We start from the raw sequence: 17,191 nt of genomic DNA on the forward strand, positions 1-17,191 counted from the left end.
AGTTTTGATGAGGGTATGCTTGTCACCATGGATCTTGGTGATCCTGACATCGACCAAGACAATATGGACATTTGGGTCCTTATTGATACGCCTCTAGTTCTACCGCTATGTGAGTTTCTCAAACATAGTTAATCTTTATCTTTACCTAATAATAAAGCACGGATTGAATCTTCGGGTTCACCATTGCGACGCTTTTGTAAAAGAGTCCCTATAGTTTTTGACAGTTCAACCCGCAGTCCTCATGTTAGTAACCCAAACCGTTGCGTGTGAGATAAAAGAAAAAAAACAAGCAACCGCTCCATCCTGCCTCCCCGACACCTCCAGCGCGTCGCCGCCTGCTGCCACGCCCCACCCTGCCTCACCGCTCGCCGCTGGCCACCGCCGCCCACCCCGCTGGCGCGCCTACCCCTACCCCGAGTGCCCCCACACGCGCAGCCTTCCACTGCCGGCGACCCGTGGCCTGCCACTGCCGACGACGAGGAACTGTCGGATCTCGATGAATCCGGTGGGGAATGGCGCGTAGGCAGCGAATCTGGAAGGAAGGCGGCCGGGGCTTGGAGCATGACGGCTGGCCGGTACGCCATGGCATTGGGGGGAGGGGGGCGTCCCATGCTCCGGCCGTTTGTGTCCGCGCGAGGAGCTCACCCCCAAAGAACTCCTCGGGCGTCCTGCGGGCCCAGGCCGGAGGCGGCAGGCCCCAGCGCGGGGGCCGACAGGAAGGGGTCGATTCGGATCTCCGGGGCCGACAACGCGCCTGGCGCCGGCGGGGGACGCGGGAGGGCAGCAGCTCACGGACGAGGAGGCCCCCGCGGCGTGGGGGGCCTCGAGGCCGGCGCGGGCGGCGGGAGGGGGGACTCGCCGTACCACGGCTATGAGGTGCAGCGTCTGGCGAGGTTGGTGGACCACGCGCTGCCCTTCTCCCTGCTCCTCCTCGGCGTCTTCATCCGCCAGCACCTGCAAGGTACGCGAATCTGCGTGCAGCACCTACCTCTTTCTTCTCTATGAAGCGTGAGGTTTCCCTCATCAGGCTATACGCCTGAATTTGTGACGCGAGTTTGGTTCGATCCAAATACTGCAGAGAGTTGCTGGTCAGAAGATGATGGCGAGTTCCTCATTCCAATTGAGTTTATATTGTGTAGGTTTCTTCGTAATGATTTGGATTACCTCAGTCATGTTCAACTCCAATGATATCTTGCGCAAGCAGACCGCTCTTAAGGTTTGTGCTTCTTAACTTGTGTGTCAACGTGCTTGTCCGACTTCAAGAGGTTAATTCATTAATTGTTCTGGCAAGCAGACTGCTCTCAAGGGCTTGCGCTTCTTATCTGGTGTATCAACATTATTGTCATTGCTCTAGCAGGCTACAAGGTTGCGGGAGCGACCCTGCCATTGTCATGACGGCTGCTCCTTCTGGCCGGATCGAGGCATGAAGACCTGTGGGATCCCCTCCTTCGGCAGGACCTCCTCATCTGGTGAGATTCCCTCCCCATGCCCAATGCCTCAAACCGTTCAGCAAGCACTAGCAAGTAACTATGTTTACTTGATTTTTTTCATAATTTATTTAGTCCTGATGAGTGTTCAACGGTATGGGAAATTAAGGATTTGCATGAGACTGACGATTGTGATTTTGGCCCTGTACTGAATAATTTTGGGAGCGACTGGGTGATGATTACAAGCCAGTTAACTGAATGAGTCCTTCAGCCGCTGGCTAGCTAGCTGTTCTTATCTTACCATTATATGTCTTCCTCAGTATTGTTTTGTGAATTATTTCTTTTTTCGAACTATGCAGGAGGACTGCATGTGATGAGTTAAGGCACAAGAAGATCTACGACCATTTTAGCTCCAGCAGTTAGTACACATCCAATCAACAGTGCATTTTCACGACCCAGGCTTCTGAATTCTGACTGACAGGCTCGCAGGCACAGCCACATATAATCTCACGCATTCAAAATGCTAGCTACATGAAATACGCCCAGATTTACGAGTAGAAATCCAAGGTAACACTTATCGCTTAAAAGTATTTACTTCATTTTTTATCTGCATGTAAAAAGAGAATGCAAGATGAAATATAAAGTTTGCAGATTCCTCCTCTATGTTCAATTTTCCTAATAGGAAGAACCATACCAACAGCCCTTGAACTAGATTTGTCGAAGCAGCATACATACATATTCATGTTTTACATTTTAAATTTGAAGACCAAGGCAACTCCCGATCAATTTAATTGGAGGTGAATGTCTTTTTTTGTTTGTATTTAATCTTAGAAAACAGAATCTCATCAAGTGAAAATCCGCAGGCATTGCAGTCCAATTGTTCTAAGGATTGGAACCAGACGTGTGGCTCAATACTGCTTGGAACATGTGAGCAAAGTTTACGTACATGCACCTTCTTGGATGATAGAACTTCTCTATGTTTGTACCTCCTCGTCATTAAAACTTTGCAAACTTTATGAGTAAAAAGTAAGAAGTAATGTTCTCACTTCTCTTTTTTATGACCATCATTATCTCAGTCTCAACAACATCCAGGAGATGTACCTACGTAGCTAATGTTAGTTCAAAAGCTTTATTTCACAAGTTGGCAACATGATATTCAGGATGTTAAGCAGGTGTTATAGTTCTAATTTGCCTTCTTCTCATAAAACTTGGGTCTCATAAACAGTAGAGACTGTAGCCCGATGTTGCTCACTGCACACTTATACTTATTCTGATTTTTGATGGCCTCCTAAATTTGAATTATTGTCTTGATGCCAGCTGGAGGACCTTTGCAATCTTATCAAGCTTGACGCTAAACTGGCACTCTTACTTGATCCCATATTACTCCTTCGAACAATTTGTGCGCAAAGTTGAGGAAATTGGGGCCAATAATCGTGTTAGAATAAACTTCTTTCTTCCTTTTTCCATACTGTGGGGCAGCAGGATCTGAGTCCCACTACATCGCCCTTTGGTATGTTTCGTGGGGATCTTTTTTATTCAACGCATAAATGCTGATTCTTTCATGTGTTTATTAGAAGTAAGAGGCGCAACATGCGAGGCGTCCTCGAAGTTGAAGGAGTAGTAGAGCAGAGGATATTCTTAGTGATTTGGATATACAGAGTTTATGATACAAAGACCTATTTTGTTTTTGTACTGACTCTTGAATTTTCTGCTTTCTATTTCTGAACCCTTTTGATATGTTCTTTACTCCTGATTTCAGCCTTTCAAGGTATGTTCTTCCGGGATTGCAGAGAGCATGGACCACCAAATGGAAGAAGGGGATGCCATCCTTGACTGTCGTTGTCTTTGGCATGTTGCTACCATTTTTTAATCCTTGCACTGCAGAGACCTCAGTCTATCCATGTAGGTCATGCCTTCTAATCAGTTTTTTGACTCTTATGTATGTGTGTGCTCTTGCATTACTTACTGGATCTTGTTGTATACGATGATCCATTGTCAGCTGTACAAAGGCTCTGAATTAAAAAATTTGTCAAGTTCGGTTTAGATTTAATTTTATTCCACCTCTTTTTGAATGGACAATGTGTGTGTTGTTTAAACGAACACTATGTGAAATTCATAGGCATTGTGAGGGCATGGAGAAAGGATTCGATTTTTATTCTTTTTTTCAGCGTTCAGAGCTGTTACCTGCTACACCTACACACATGGAAAAACTTAAACTTAGTAGTCCAAAATTAAGCAGCAAACTTTATTGCCGGTCATCTAAAAATTCAGTGACAACTGCTGACACACGAGCAGCTTCATTTTTTAGTAGAGTTAGTAGATGATGCAGATGACAGTTCTACCTGCAGGAGGTCCTAGAGGATCCTTAAATATTGTACTACATAATCTCTTTCCAGATTCTTGAAACTTGCACTCTTCTGTTGAATTTCGCATTTTGGTTGATCTGTACTGCTTCTTTTATTGTTGTCAGCCTAGAATTATATCGCATTTTAATCTTTAATGGGAAGATTCATAATTATGCTTTCATACCAATTTGACTGCATGATTTAATTAGTGGCTGCAATATTATTTCATGGTCCACAACAGAACTAAATGTGTCAAAATGAAACATTCTTCTTTCCATGTATCAAAGTATTAAGCAACCAAATATGTTAGTATCTAAATTGTTATGTTTAGGATGATATATTTCAAAGAGCCACATGTGCCCAAAACAATGGTGCCAAGTGCGTAGACAATGAAGCATTACCCTTTCTTGCTAAGGTACATATGTTGATTTCTGTTGTGTACCACGTGTTTGCTGTAATGCCTAGAGGAGATTATGAAGTGATTTTCTCTACCAATTAAACAAATAAGCATTCCATACTTAGATTTTGAAGAATGTTTGTTTATGCAGGGATTTGCTAGGAAAAACCATCTCCGGAAAAATAGGGCCAAATTTGAATTCTAATAGAGTTGAAGAGACGCATAGAGCAAGAGACAGGGATAATACTTCCTTGTGGGCTTCCTGAGAATCTACAATGAAGAATAAGAAGGGTGTAGTAACTAAGTATGCATGTCATAACTAATTCTATTGAAAATAGTTATTCAGGAAAATTAAGCTATATTGAAATGTTGCATGGTTCAGATATTGGGTCTATGAAGATTTGTTTATGCCATAAAAATGCATAAATAAAGTCTCGTGTGGCTATGTAATTCACTTGTTATATGTCAAGTTCGAGCTCCTAAGAACAGGGTGAAACTGTTTGTTCCGAAGAACAGATGTCACTGCTCGGGCTCTCTTTTGTTGTACTTTCTTTCCGCTTTCCTTCTTAGCCCCTTTTTAATTAACTTAGTTCGAACCCCCCTCTTTAGGCCCCTCCGATGGTTAGACTGTTAATAATCTTTTAGATTTCCACTAGGCGGCCTTTGTATATACAGATATTCCATTTTATTAATTAATTCTACAAGCCATGCTTTGGATTGGCTCATGACCTGTGTGTTGATGTCCATCTTTATATTTGAGAACTAAGGGCTCTGTTCTTTTAACCATGAACCAATTTAAGTAGCAAGTCCGTTTTTGTTGGTTAGTTGTATCATTGTTATTCAACACTGAGCACTAATTGACAACCAACCATGATCATTCTTTGAGAAAGCTATGGGACATACCTAAAAATATGAATTGTTCGAACAATGTTGTTATGTTATGGTTGTTTGATTACTTGCAAAGTTGTTTAAGTGGTATTTTTTCCAACTCTTTAAGCATATATTTATTTATTTTGCACCCGGTGCAACGCATGGGCATTTTTGCTAGTTATTAACTAATTTATATTGTTCATTTTAAAATAGTTGACAACTTATTTCATTGACAGCTTATTTTCATTCTTCAACGAATGTGCGGGAGATGGTAGACAAAACCCACTACACCAATGGCTCCGAATTAACTTATAAGGAGAAAAATCATCTGGTCGGATTTTGTACTGACATTGAGAATTACAGTATCTACAATCAAACTCCTCAACATTATGGTCAATACGTGCCACTAGTGCATGTGTTCAACTACGGTAACTACCTTGGAGATACCCTGGTAAGATTTTTACTATTACGGCATTCGTGTATCTTTTGCATACTTCTAAAACTAGTACATCATTGCTAGCTATGAAGTTATTACTATGTTTTTCAACAGATAATCCCAGAGAATTGTGTGCCTCATTTGATGTATCAGAAAGGTAGCCTTAATGTTTTGAACATACAGCCAGGTCATCCTACGAATCTCAAATTTCCATACCAGATTCCTAAAAGAAATGGAGACATGCAAGTCAAAGGATGGAAAAAATGTATGGACAATCGTAAGGAGGTTCTTGGAAGCAAAAGGAAGCGAGGCGTAAGAATTGGAGACAGGATGATCTCCATTCTCCATAATGGAGAGTCAGGGTCTATTTTGTTTTATGCTATTTTACCATGAAGATGGTATTTAGGTCCTACCTAATACTGATGATCATGTGCTAAGAACAATTAAGTAGGGTTGGTTCGATGACTATGAGGATGATGATCGTATGACTTGTTATTAATAACGAGTAGAAGTTGTATGATGATGATTAGTAGGACTTGTTATTATGATGATGCATGATGCGGGCATGAAGAGTTATTATATATCTGTGGGTGAAATGAACATGGATTGGATTGAAGTGAAGGCAACATGCATGTGGTGCATGTCGAAAGTAGTACAATACAAACTTGATCAAGTTAGGATTAGTATTACTTTCGACATGCACCACATGTTGCCTCAGTTCAATCTAAGTCATGTTTAGGCATATTAGTAGCAGTAGCACAGAGATAAGAGAGGACACATCTCTCAATTATCTCCGAATGCAGTATTACTTTCGACAAACTCGCTACTCGTGGTCTCGAGACTTGTAATGTTCTAACTTTGTTCGGTCTTTTGAATTTGGAGACTAATATGATGAATTGTATTCGGAGACTAATCTTCTATTGTATTTGATGAATCTGCTATTTATAGGTTGTGCTGTCTATATTCTGTGCAGTAATATATTTTGTAACCTGTGCAAATATCAAAAAATAAAAAATATAATTCTTAATATTCATACTAGTGGCGAACCAAACATCACATTAGTGGCGCAGTGCTATAAAAAATACTAGTGGCGCATTATCTGTTAGTGCGCCATTAGTAACCCAGAGCACAAGGTAAATATGCCCCCTGGGAGGCATACTAATGGCGCACCGTGTGACTTACTAATGGAGCACTGCCTGGTGCGCCACTATAGTATGGTATACTAATGGCGCACCAGGGGTGCACCATTAGTATATGTTACTAGTCGCGTGATAATAGTGGCGCACCTGTAGTGCGCCATTAATGGTCAAAAAGGTGCGCCACTAGTAAGCCTTTTCCTAGTAGTGATTACTGTAATAAATACTCTTTTTGAGACACTCAATGTACTAAGTATGTTATTGAACTCTGTTATAAATCTTCGAGTACTGTGTGTGTCAGCATACCGATCCAGGGATGACACTTAAGCACAGAGACTTCGATCCATTGGGATTGGGTCGCTACAGGTTTGGATTCTAACTAGCTATAGAAGAATGTCTCTCTTTTTTCTAAAACTCAGCAACACCTCTTTACTGGTACACTAACTTGTTCTGTACGCCTTCTAAAGTCTTTGATCTTCTTTTTTCGTGAGGAAGGAGGAGAAAATTGAGGGTTCCTGGGACTCGAACCCAAGACCTCTCGGTTGAAAACCAAGGGTGCTAGTCACTTATGTGGCGAACGTTCCTTGGGAGGAGGACATCAAACGAATGCATTTTCCTCGTAGTTTTAGTTGCGACACAAGATCAAATGGTCATAGTTTCGGGAATTTTATCTGGAGAACGAGCCCAGTTTTTCTTTTCTTCCTATATATAAAAAAGTATGCTGCTTGGTGTCGGCTTGTTCAACAAATGATTGTGCCAACCTTGACCGTTGGATTGACATTCAACGTCTGTCGTGTTTCTTCAGTCTCTTCTTCCTCCAGCCGCAAAAGCCAAACCAACGCCGGCGGGACCGCCTACTTCCGCCTCCCACGGCTATATGTGCTGCCGCGCACGCATCGTGGCCACATCGCACCCTAAAACTCTGCGCATCTTCCCCGGCTCCCATTCGTTCCCGTCTGAGGCCTCACCATCGTCCTCCGCCTTGGTTCGCTAGCCGCGGCGCCGTCCTCCGGTGTTGTCAACATGGTCAACAACCGAGAGGAATAAGGAGATGACTGTACATGGTGAGGATGATAGTAGGGACCCACAAGGATCATGGAAGTAGGCAAGCAAGTGACCCACAAGGCTTCCTTCTGATTTTTCCTGACATCTGGGTCACACGCCACTGTCAACGTAGTCAATAAGCGAGATAACTGCACAAGGAGCGGCAAACACCCGGGACCAAGCAGCACGCGTAGTAATTTTTTTTGTTTTCGGGACGGTGAAGGGTACCAACTGGGTTGTGCCGGAGCTGTGGCCCGTCTAGCCGAGGCTATTATTTCATATGTTTACCACATGACCAGCCCAATTTCTTTTCCTTTCTGAAAATGGCTAGCCTAGCTATTTTTTTGCAAAATAACTAATGTAGACCTACTTGCTTTTCTATGCCCTACTAGGCCGGAAATCTATCAAGACGAGGAGGGATGCATTTGGGCTTGCTCAGAAAATAGGCTATAAGTAATAAGAAATGGGCTATAAGTAATAAGAAATGGGTTGTAAAATGAAAAAAAACAGGAAACATGCAATTAGTTCCAAAATACTTTTTTCTTTCGGATTTTGATATTTTAATTGGATTTAAATTAAGGTATGTTTAGTTTTTAAATTAATTTCAATCTGGCTAGAAATTTTGGGTTGTATGCTGACGAAGACATGTACCTAGGGTAGGGTCATAGGCCTGACCTAGACACCCTCCCCAAGGACACTGGCTTAAAGTCGTAAGCATTCGAGGGATACCATCATTCACTCGACCGTAAACACTCCACTCGGAAGACTCAAGTTCACTCGACAAAGGAGCGAACACTCGACTGCGACAAGAATCACTCGACAACTAGAAGGTCTAAGGTCACTCTGTATGGCAACGGTCCGGCGTTACCTTATAGACTTAATAGTCATTCATGTATCTTTATTGCTGACGTTATCAGTAACATCCATCTTTATGTACCTTAAACCCTGTGTAATTGAGGACTGGAGGGGTCCGACGCACTCTATATAAGCCACCCCTTCCTCTCGCACAGGGGTTCACACCCCCTGTAACTTCACGCATATTCTAATCGACCGAGCCTCCTGGCACCGAGACGTAGGGCTGTTACTTCCACCGTGAAGGGCCTGAACTCGTACATCTCATGTGCACAATCTCACCATAGCTAGGATCTTGCCTCTACATTCTTACCCCCTACTTTACTATCAGACTTAGAACCACGACAGTTGGCGCCCACCATGGGGCAGGTGTCTTAGCGACTTTCCGGTGAGGTCGCAATTTTCTTCGACTCTTTTCATCATGGTTTCCGGTGGAGGTCTAGCTGAGGGCCGCGAGATCCGTCTCAGCGCGCTTGTCTTCATCACCGACGACTCCGCCTGGCTTCAGGAAGCTCCTCTCGACGTCGAGACGCTCCCTGTCCGTGGAGCGACGCACTTTCGTGCGTGCGTTCACGGCGTCCTGCTGTGGTAGCCGTCGACCCAGTATCGGTCGGCCCCCACGGTACCCTCGCTCCCTGCTGTATGCCGTTGCAAGTGATCCAGTCGGTCACGGATTCAGAGGTGGGTGAAGCACGCGGTGGCATGTCAGTCGGCCACCCCCCAAGTTGCGGCAGTTGAGCCCGATGAACACTCTACGACCTGTTCGACTGGCTCCATCGAGACCTCATCTGAGTGCGACAACAGCGACCCCGCTGCAGAAGTCCTGATGGTCGACACGCCCCGTAGCCCGCCTGGCATGCGTCGCAACGGCGGCAATGAAGGCGGCGGCGAGCCGTCGCGTATTCATGAAGAGTATCATCCCGAAATTCTCTCTTCTCAGCAGAGGGAGGAACTTCACAACCGCAATATGGAGGCCCTGCACACGCCCATTGTTGGAGAGACCTGTGAGGCTCGGGCCTTGGAGGCAGAGCGTTTAGCCACTTTGGCTGAACGCACTCGACTGGAGAATCTTCAGCGTTCACTCGACGAGCGTGCTCAGCGGCAAATCCCCGAGTCTAGTCGACGACAGCGGTAATTATTTCCACCAGAAGCATGATGTCTACTACACAAGCTTCTTCTTGTAGACGTTGTTGGGCCTCCAAGTGCAGATGTTTGTAGCACAATAGCAAATTTCCCTCAAGTGGATGACCTAAGGTTTATCAATCCGTGAGAGGCATAGGATGAAGATGGTCTCTCTCAAGCAACCTTGCAACCAAATAACAAAGAGTCTCTTGTGTCCCCAACACACCCAATACAATGGTAAATTGTATAGGTGCACTAGTTCGTCGAAGAGATGGTGATACAAGTGCAATATGGATAGTAGATAATGGTTTTTGTAATCTGAAAATATAAAAACAGCAAGTTAGCAAGTGGTAAAAGTGAGCGTAAACGGTATTGCAATGTGTTGAAACAAGGCCTAGGGCTCGTACTTTCACTAGTGCAAGTCCTCTCAACAATAATAACATAATTGGATCATATAACTATCCCTCAACATGCAACAAAGAGTCACTCCAAAGTCATTAATAGCGGAGAACAAACGAAGAGATTATGGTCGGGTACGAGACCACCTCAAAGTTATTCTTTTTGATCGATTTATTCAAGAGTTCGTACTAGAATAACACCTTAAGACACAAATCAACCAAAACCCTAATGTCACCTAGATACTCCAAAGTCACCTCAAGTATCTGTCGTACGATTATACGATATGCATCACACAATCTCAGATTCATCTATTCAACCAACATAAAGAAGTTCAAAGAGTGCCCCAAAGTTTCTACCGAAGAGTCAAGACGAAAATGTGTGCCAACCCCTATGCATAAGTTCACGAGGTCACGAAACTCGCAAGTTGATCACCAAAACATACATCAAGTGGATCACGTGATATCCCATTGTCACCACAAATAAGCACATGCAAGACATACATCAAGTGTTCTCAAATCCTTAAAGACTCAATCCGATAAGATAACTTCAAAGGGAAAACTCAATCCATTAGAAGAGAGTAGAGGGGGAGAAACATCATAAGATCCAACTTTAATAGCAAAGCTCGCGATACATCAAGATCGTGCCGAATCAAGAACACGAGAGAGAGAGAGAGATCAAACACATAGCTACTGGTACATACCCTCAGCCCCGAGGGAGAACTACTCCCTCCTCGTCATGGAGAGCGCCGGGATGATAGATTGGTAGGAAAATACCATCGCTCGTCCCCGACCGCCACTCATAAGGAAGACAATCAATAAATAAATCATGCTCCAACTTCATCACATAACGGTTCACCATACGTGCACGCTACGGGAATCACAAACTTTAACACAAGTATCTCTCAAATTCACAACTACTCAACTAGCATGACTCTAATATCACCATCTTCATGTCTCAAAACAATCATCAAGTATCAAACTTCTCATAGTATTCAATGCACTTTATATGAAAGTTTTTATTATTCCCATCTTGGATGCCTATCATATTAGGACTACTTTTATGACCCAAACAAGTTACCATGTTGTTCTAAAGATTCTCAAAATGATATAAGTGAATCATGAGAGTTCATCTATTTCTTTAAAATAAAACCACCGCCGTGCTCTAAAAAGATATAAGTGAAGCACTAGAGCAAATGACAAACTACTCCAAAAGATATAAGGGAAGATCAATGAGTAGTCGAATAATTATGCAACTATGTGAAGACTCTCTAACATTTAATAATTTCAGATCTTGGTATTTTATTCAAACAGAAAGCAAAAGAAAATAAAATAAAATGACGCTCCAAGCAAAACACATATCATGTGGTGAATAAAAATATAGCTCCAAGTAAAGTTACCGATGAACGAAGACGAAAGAGGGGATGCCTTCTGGGGCATCCCCAAACTTAGGCTCTTGGTTGTCCTTGAATATTACCTTGGGGTGCGTTGGGAATCCCCAAGATTAGGCTCTTTCCACTCCGTATTCCATAGTCCATTGAATCTTTACCCAAAACTTGAAAAGTTCACAACACAAAACTTAACAGAAAACTCGTAAGCTCCGTTAGTATAAGAAAGTAAATCACCACTTAGGTACTGTTGTGAACTCATTATAAATTCATATTGGTGTAATATCTACTGTATTCCAACTCATCTATGGTTCATACCCTCCGATACTACTCATAGATTCATCAAAATAAGCAAACAACACATAGAAAACAGAATCTGTCAAAAACAGAACAGTCTGTAGTAATCTGAATCAAACGTATACTTCTGGAACCCCAAAAATTCTAAAATAAATTTCTGGACGTGAGTAATTTATCTATTAATCATCTTCAAAAAGAATCAACTTAATCGCACTCCCCAGTAAAAACTAGTAGCTAATATCGTGAGCGCTAAAGTTTCTGTTTTTTACAGCAAGATCATAAAGACTTCACCCAAGTCTTCCCAAAGGTTCTACTTGGCACGGACACTAATTAAAACATAAAACAACATCTAAACAGAGGCTAGATGAATTATTCATTACTAAACAGGAGCAAAAATCAAGGAACAAAAATAAAATTGGGTTGCCTTCCAACAAGCACTATCGTTTAACGCCCCTAACTAGGCATGGTGATTTCAATGATGCTCACATAAAAGATAAGAATTGAAACATAAAGAGAGCATCATGAAGAATATAACTAGCACATTTAAGCCTAAACCACTTCCTATGCATAGGAATTTTGTGATCAAACATCTTGTGGGAACAAGAATCAACATGCATAGGAAAGCAAAACAAGCATAACTTCAAGATTTTAAGCACATAGGAGGAAACTTGATATTATTACAATTCCTATGAGCATATATTTCTCCCTCATAATAATTTTCAGTAGCATCATGAATGAATTCAACAATATAACCATCACATAAAGCATTTTTTTCATGATCTATAAGTATGCAAAGTTGACACTCTTACAAAATAGTGGGATTAACATTAACTAAAGTCATGACCTCTCCAAACCCACTTTAATCAATATAATTATCATAAATAGGAGGCATGCTATCATCAAAATAAATTTGCTCATCAAAACTTGGGGGACAAAAAATATAATCTTCATCAAACATAGCTTCGCCAAGCTTGTGGCTTTGCATATGATTAGCATCATTGATATCCAAGGAATTCATACTAACAACATTGCAATCATGCTCCTCATACAAAGATTTACTGCCAAACATTCTAATGCATTCTTCTTCTAACACTTTGGCACAATTATCGGAATCCTTATTTTCACAAAACACATTAAAAAGATGAAGCATATGCGGCAACCTTAATTCCATTTTTTTGTAATTTTCTTTTATAGATTAAACTAGTGATAAAACAAGAAACTAAAAGATTCGATTGCAAGATCTAAAGATATACCTTCAAGCGCTAACCTCCCCGGCAACGGCGCCAGAAAAGAGCTTGATGTCTACTACACAACCTTATTCTTGTAGACGTTGTTGGGCCTCCAGGTGCAGGGGTTTGTAGGACAGTAGCAAATTTCCCTCAAGTGGATGACCTAAGGTTTATCAATTCGTGGGAGGCGTAGGATGAAGATGGTCTCTCTCAAGCAATCCTGCAACCAAATAACAAAGAGTCTCTTGTGTCCCCAACACACCCAATACAATGGTAAATTGTATAGGTGCACTAGTTCGGCAAAGAGATGGTGATACAAGTGCAATATGGATAGTAGATAATGGTTTTTGTAATCTGAAAATATAAAAATAGCAAGGTAGCAAGTGGTAAAAGTGAGCGTAAACGGTATTGCAATGTGTTGAAACAAGGCCTAGGGCTCGTACTTTCACTAGTGCAAGCCCTCCACCCTCGTGGGCCCCTCGTGGCCCCCCTGACATACTTCTTCCGCCTATATATCTCCATATACCCTAAAAACATCCGGGAGGACAATAGATCTGGAGTTCCACCGCTAGAAGCCTTCGTAGCCACCGAAAACCAATCTAGACCCGTTCCGGCACCCTGCCAGAGGGGGCAATCCCTCTCCGGTGGCCATCTTCATCATCTCGGTGCTCTCCATGACGAGGAGGGAGTAGTTCTCCCTCGAGGCTAAGGGTATGTACCAGTAGCTATGTGTTTGATCTCTCTCTCTCTCTCTCTCTCTCGCTCTCTCTCGTGTTCTTGATTTGGCACGATCTTGATGTATTGCGAGCTTTGCTATTATAGTTGGATCTTATATTTCTCCTCCCCCTCTACTCTCTTGTAATCAATTGAGTTTTCCCCTTGAAGTAATCTTATCGGATTGAGTCTTTAAAGATTTGAGAACATTTGATCTATGTCTTGCCGTGCGTATCTGTGGTGACAATGGGATACCACGTGATTCACTTGATATATGTTTTGGTGATCAGCTTGCGGGTTTCACCCATGAACCTATGCATAGGGGTTGGCACACATTTTTGTCGTGATTCTCCGGTAGAACTTTGGGGCACTCTTTGAGGTCCTTTGTGTTGGTTGAATAGATGAATCTGAGATTGTGTGATGCATATCATATAATCATACCCACGGATACTTGAGGTGACATTGGAGTATCTAGGTGACATTAGGGTTTTAGTTGATTTGTGTCTTAAGGTGTTATTCTAGTACGAACTCTAGGGCTGTTTGTGACACTTATAGGAATAGCCCAACGGATTGATTGGAAAGAATAACTTTGAGGTGGTTTCGTACCCTACCATAATCTCTTCGTTTGTTCTCCACTATTAGTGACTTTGGAGTGACTCTTTGTTGCATGTTGAGGGATAGTTATGTGATCCAATTATGTTATCATCATTGGGGAAACTTGCACTAGTGAAAGTATGAACCCTAGGCCTTGTTTCAATGCATTGCAATACCATTTACGCTCACTTTTATCATTTGTTACCTTGCTGTTTTTATATTTTCAGATTACAAAAACCATTATCTACTATCCATATACCACTTGTATCACCATCTCTTCGCCGAACTAGTGCACCTATACAATTTACCATTGTATTGGGTGTGTTGGGGACACAAGAGACTCTTTGTTATTTGGTTGCAGGGTTGTTTGAGAGAGACCATCTTCATCCTACGCCTCCTACGGATTGATAAACCTTAGGCCATCCATTTGAGGGAAATTCGCTACTGTCCTACAAACCTCTGCACTTGGAGGCCCAACAACGTCTACAAGAAGAAGGTTGTGTAGTAGACATCAAGTTCTTTTCTGGCGCCATTGCCAGGGAGGTGAGTGCTTGAAGGTATATCTTTAGATCTTGTAATCGAGTCTTTTAGTTTCTTGTTTTATCACTAGTTTAGTTTATAAAAGAAAACTTAAAAAAAATGGAATTGAGTTTGTCTCATACGCTTCACCTTTTTAATATCTTTCATGAGTATGATGGAAAGGATAACTGTGCTCAAGTGCTAGAAGAAGAAATCTATAAAATGTTTGGCACTAATTATTTGAATGATGAGCATGATTGCAATGTTGTTAGTATGAATTCCTTGAATATCCATGATGCTAATGATATGCAAAGCCACAAGCTTGGGGAAGCTATGTTTGATGAAGATGATATTTTTTGTCCCCCAAGTTTTGATGAGCAAATTTATTATGATGAAAGCATGCCTCCTATCTATGATGATTATTGTGATGACACGTATGCTTTAAATAATAATGATAACCATGAAACTTGTCATCTTGATCTTAATTTTCAATCACATGATAGTTATTTTGTTGAGTTTGCTCCCACTATTATTCATCAGAAGAATTTTGCTTGTGTGGAGAGTAGTAAATTTTCTATGCATGTAAATCATGAAAAGAATGCTTTAGGTGCTGGTTATATTGTTGAATTCATTTATGATGCTACTGAAAATTATTATGAGGGAGGAACTTATGCTTGTAGGAATTGCAATAATATCAAGTTTCCTCTATATGTGCTTAAAATTTTGAAGTTATGCTTGTTTTACCTTCCTATGCAAGTTGATTCTTGTTCCCACAAGTTGTTTGCTCAAAAAATCCCTATGCATAGGAAGTATGTTAGAATTAAATGTGTTATTCATATTCTTCATGATTCTCTCTTTATGTTTCAATTCTTATCTTTCATGTGAGCATCATTGAAATCATCATGCCTAGCTAGAGGCGTTAAACGATAGCGCTTGTTGGGAGGCAACCCAACTTTATTTTTGTTCCTTGCTTTTTGTTCCTGTTTAGTAATAAATAATTCATCTAGCCTATTTTTAGATGTGGTTTTATGCTTTTAATTAGTGTTTGTGCCAAGTAGAACCTTTGGGAAGACTTGGGAGAAGTCTTGTTGATCATGCTGTAAAAAACAGAAACTTTAGCGCTCACGAGAATTGCTGCCATTTTTATTTGGAGAGTGATATTTAGTTAATTCCTTTTGCAGATAATTAATAGATAAATTCCTCAGGTCCAGTAATTTATTTGAGAATTTTATGATTTCCAGAAGTATACGTTTGATTCAGATTACTACAGACTGTTCTGTTTTTGACAGATTCTGTTTTTCATGTGTTGTTTACTTATTTTGATGAATCTATGGCTAGTAAAATAGTTTATAAACCATAGAAAAGTTGGAATACAGTAGGTTTAACACCAATATAAATAAAGAATGAGTTCATTACAGTACCTTGAAGTGGTGATTTACTTTCTTATACTAACGGAGCTTACGAGTTTTCTGTTAAGTTTTGTGTTGTGAAGTTTTCAAGTTTTGGGTAAAGATTCGATGGACTATGGAATAAGGAGTGGCAAGAGCCTAAGCTTGGGGATGCCCAAGGCACCCCAAGGTAATATTCAAGGATAGCTAAGACCGTAAGCTTGGGGATGCCCCGGAAGGCATCCCCTCTTTCGTCTCTGTTCATCGGTAACTTTACTTGGAGCTATATTTTTATTCACCACATGATATGTGTTTTGCTTGGAGCGTCATTTTATTTTATTTTCTTTGCTTTCTGATTGAATAAAATACCAAGATCTGAAATTATTAAATGTTAGAGAGTCTTCACATAGTTGCATAATTATTCGACTACTCATTGATCTTCACTTATATCTTTCGGAGTAGTTTGTTGTTGCTCTAGTGCTTCACTTATATCTTTTTAGAGCACGGTGGTGGTATTATAGAAATAGATGAACTCTCATGCTTCACTTATATCATTTTGAGAGTTTTAAATAGCATGGTAATTTGCTTAAATAATCCTAATATGCTAGGCATCCAAGAATGGTAAAAACTTTCATATAGAGTATTGAATACTAAGAGAAGTTTGATGCTTGATGATTGTTTTGAGATATGGAGATGGTGATATTAGAGTCATGCTAGTTGAGTAGTTATGAATTTGAGAGATACTTGTAGTGAAGTTTGTGATTCCCGTAGCATGCACGTATGGTGAACCGTTATGTGATGAAGTCGGAGCATGATTTATTTATTGATTGTCTTCCTTATGAGTGGCGGTCGGGGACGAGCGATGGTCTTTTCCTACCAATCTATCCCCCTAGGAGCATGCGCGTAGTACTTTGTTTCGATAACTAATAGATTTTTGCAATAAGTATGTGAATTCTTTATGACTAATGTTGACTCCATGGATTATACGCACTCTCACCCTTCCACCATTGCTAGCCTCTCTAGTACCGCGCAACTTTC

General features: G+C 41.2%; 1 protein-coding gene across 1 annotated transcript; it reads left to right on the top strand.

The window, feature by feature from the left end:
- Window positions 1–279: 279 nt before the first annotated feature.
- Window positions 280–3,477, top strand: LOC125551725 (translation initiation factor IF-2-like). Its single transcript, XM_048715024.1, has 7 exons — window positions 280–961; window positions 1,140–1,216; window positions 1,355–1,469; window positions 1,787–1,994; window positions 2,291–2,354; window positions 2,745–2,937; window positions 3,187–3,477. Exons 1-4 carry the CDS (start codon window positions 562–564, stop codon window positions 1,807–1,809), a joined length of 615 nt encoding a protein of 204 aa, XP_048570981.1. The 5' UTR covers window positions 280–561; the 3' UTR covers window positions 1,810–1,994; window positions 2,291–2,354; window positions 2,745–2,937; window positions 3,187–3,477.
- Window positions 3,478–17,191: the final 13,714 nt, after the last annotated feature.

Source organism: Triticum urartu, chromosome 4 (assembly GCF_003073215.2).
Source record: "Triticum urartu cultivar G1812 chromosome 4, Tu2.1, whole genome shotgun sequence".
Lineage (NCBI taxonomy): Eukaryota > Viridiplantae > Streptophyta > Magnoliopsida > Poales > Poaceae > Triticum > Triticum urartu.

Excerpts from the sequence above, each read along its gene's own strand:
- LOC125551725 (XM_048715024.1), top strand. The coding sequence starts at position 562 with ATGACGGCTGGCCGGTACGCCATGGCATTGGGGGGAGGGGGGCGTCCC. Across the intron at positions 1,217-1,354 it reads GCAAGCAGACCGCTCTTAAG|CAGGCTACAAGGTTGCGGGA; the intron begins GTTTGTGCTTCT and ends TCATTGCTCTAG. Across the intron at positions 1,470-1,786 it reads CGGCAGGACCTCCTCATCTG|GAGGACTGCATGTGATGAGT; the intron begins GTGAGATTCCCT and ends CGAACTATGCAG.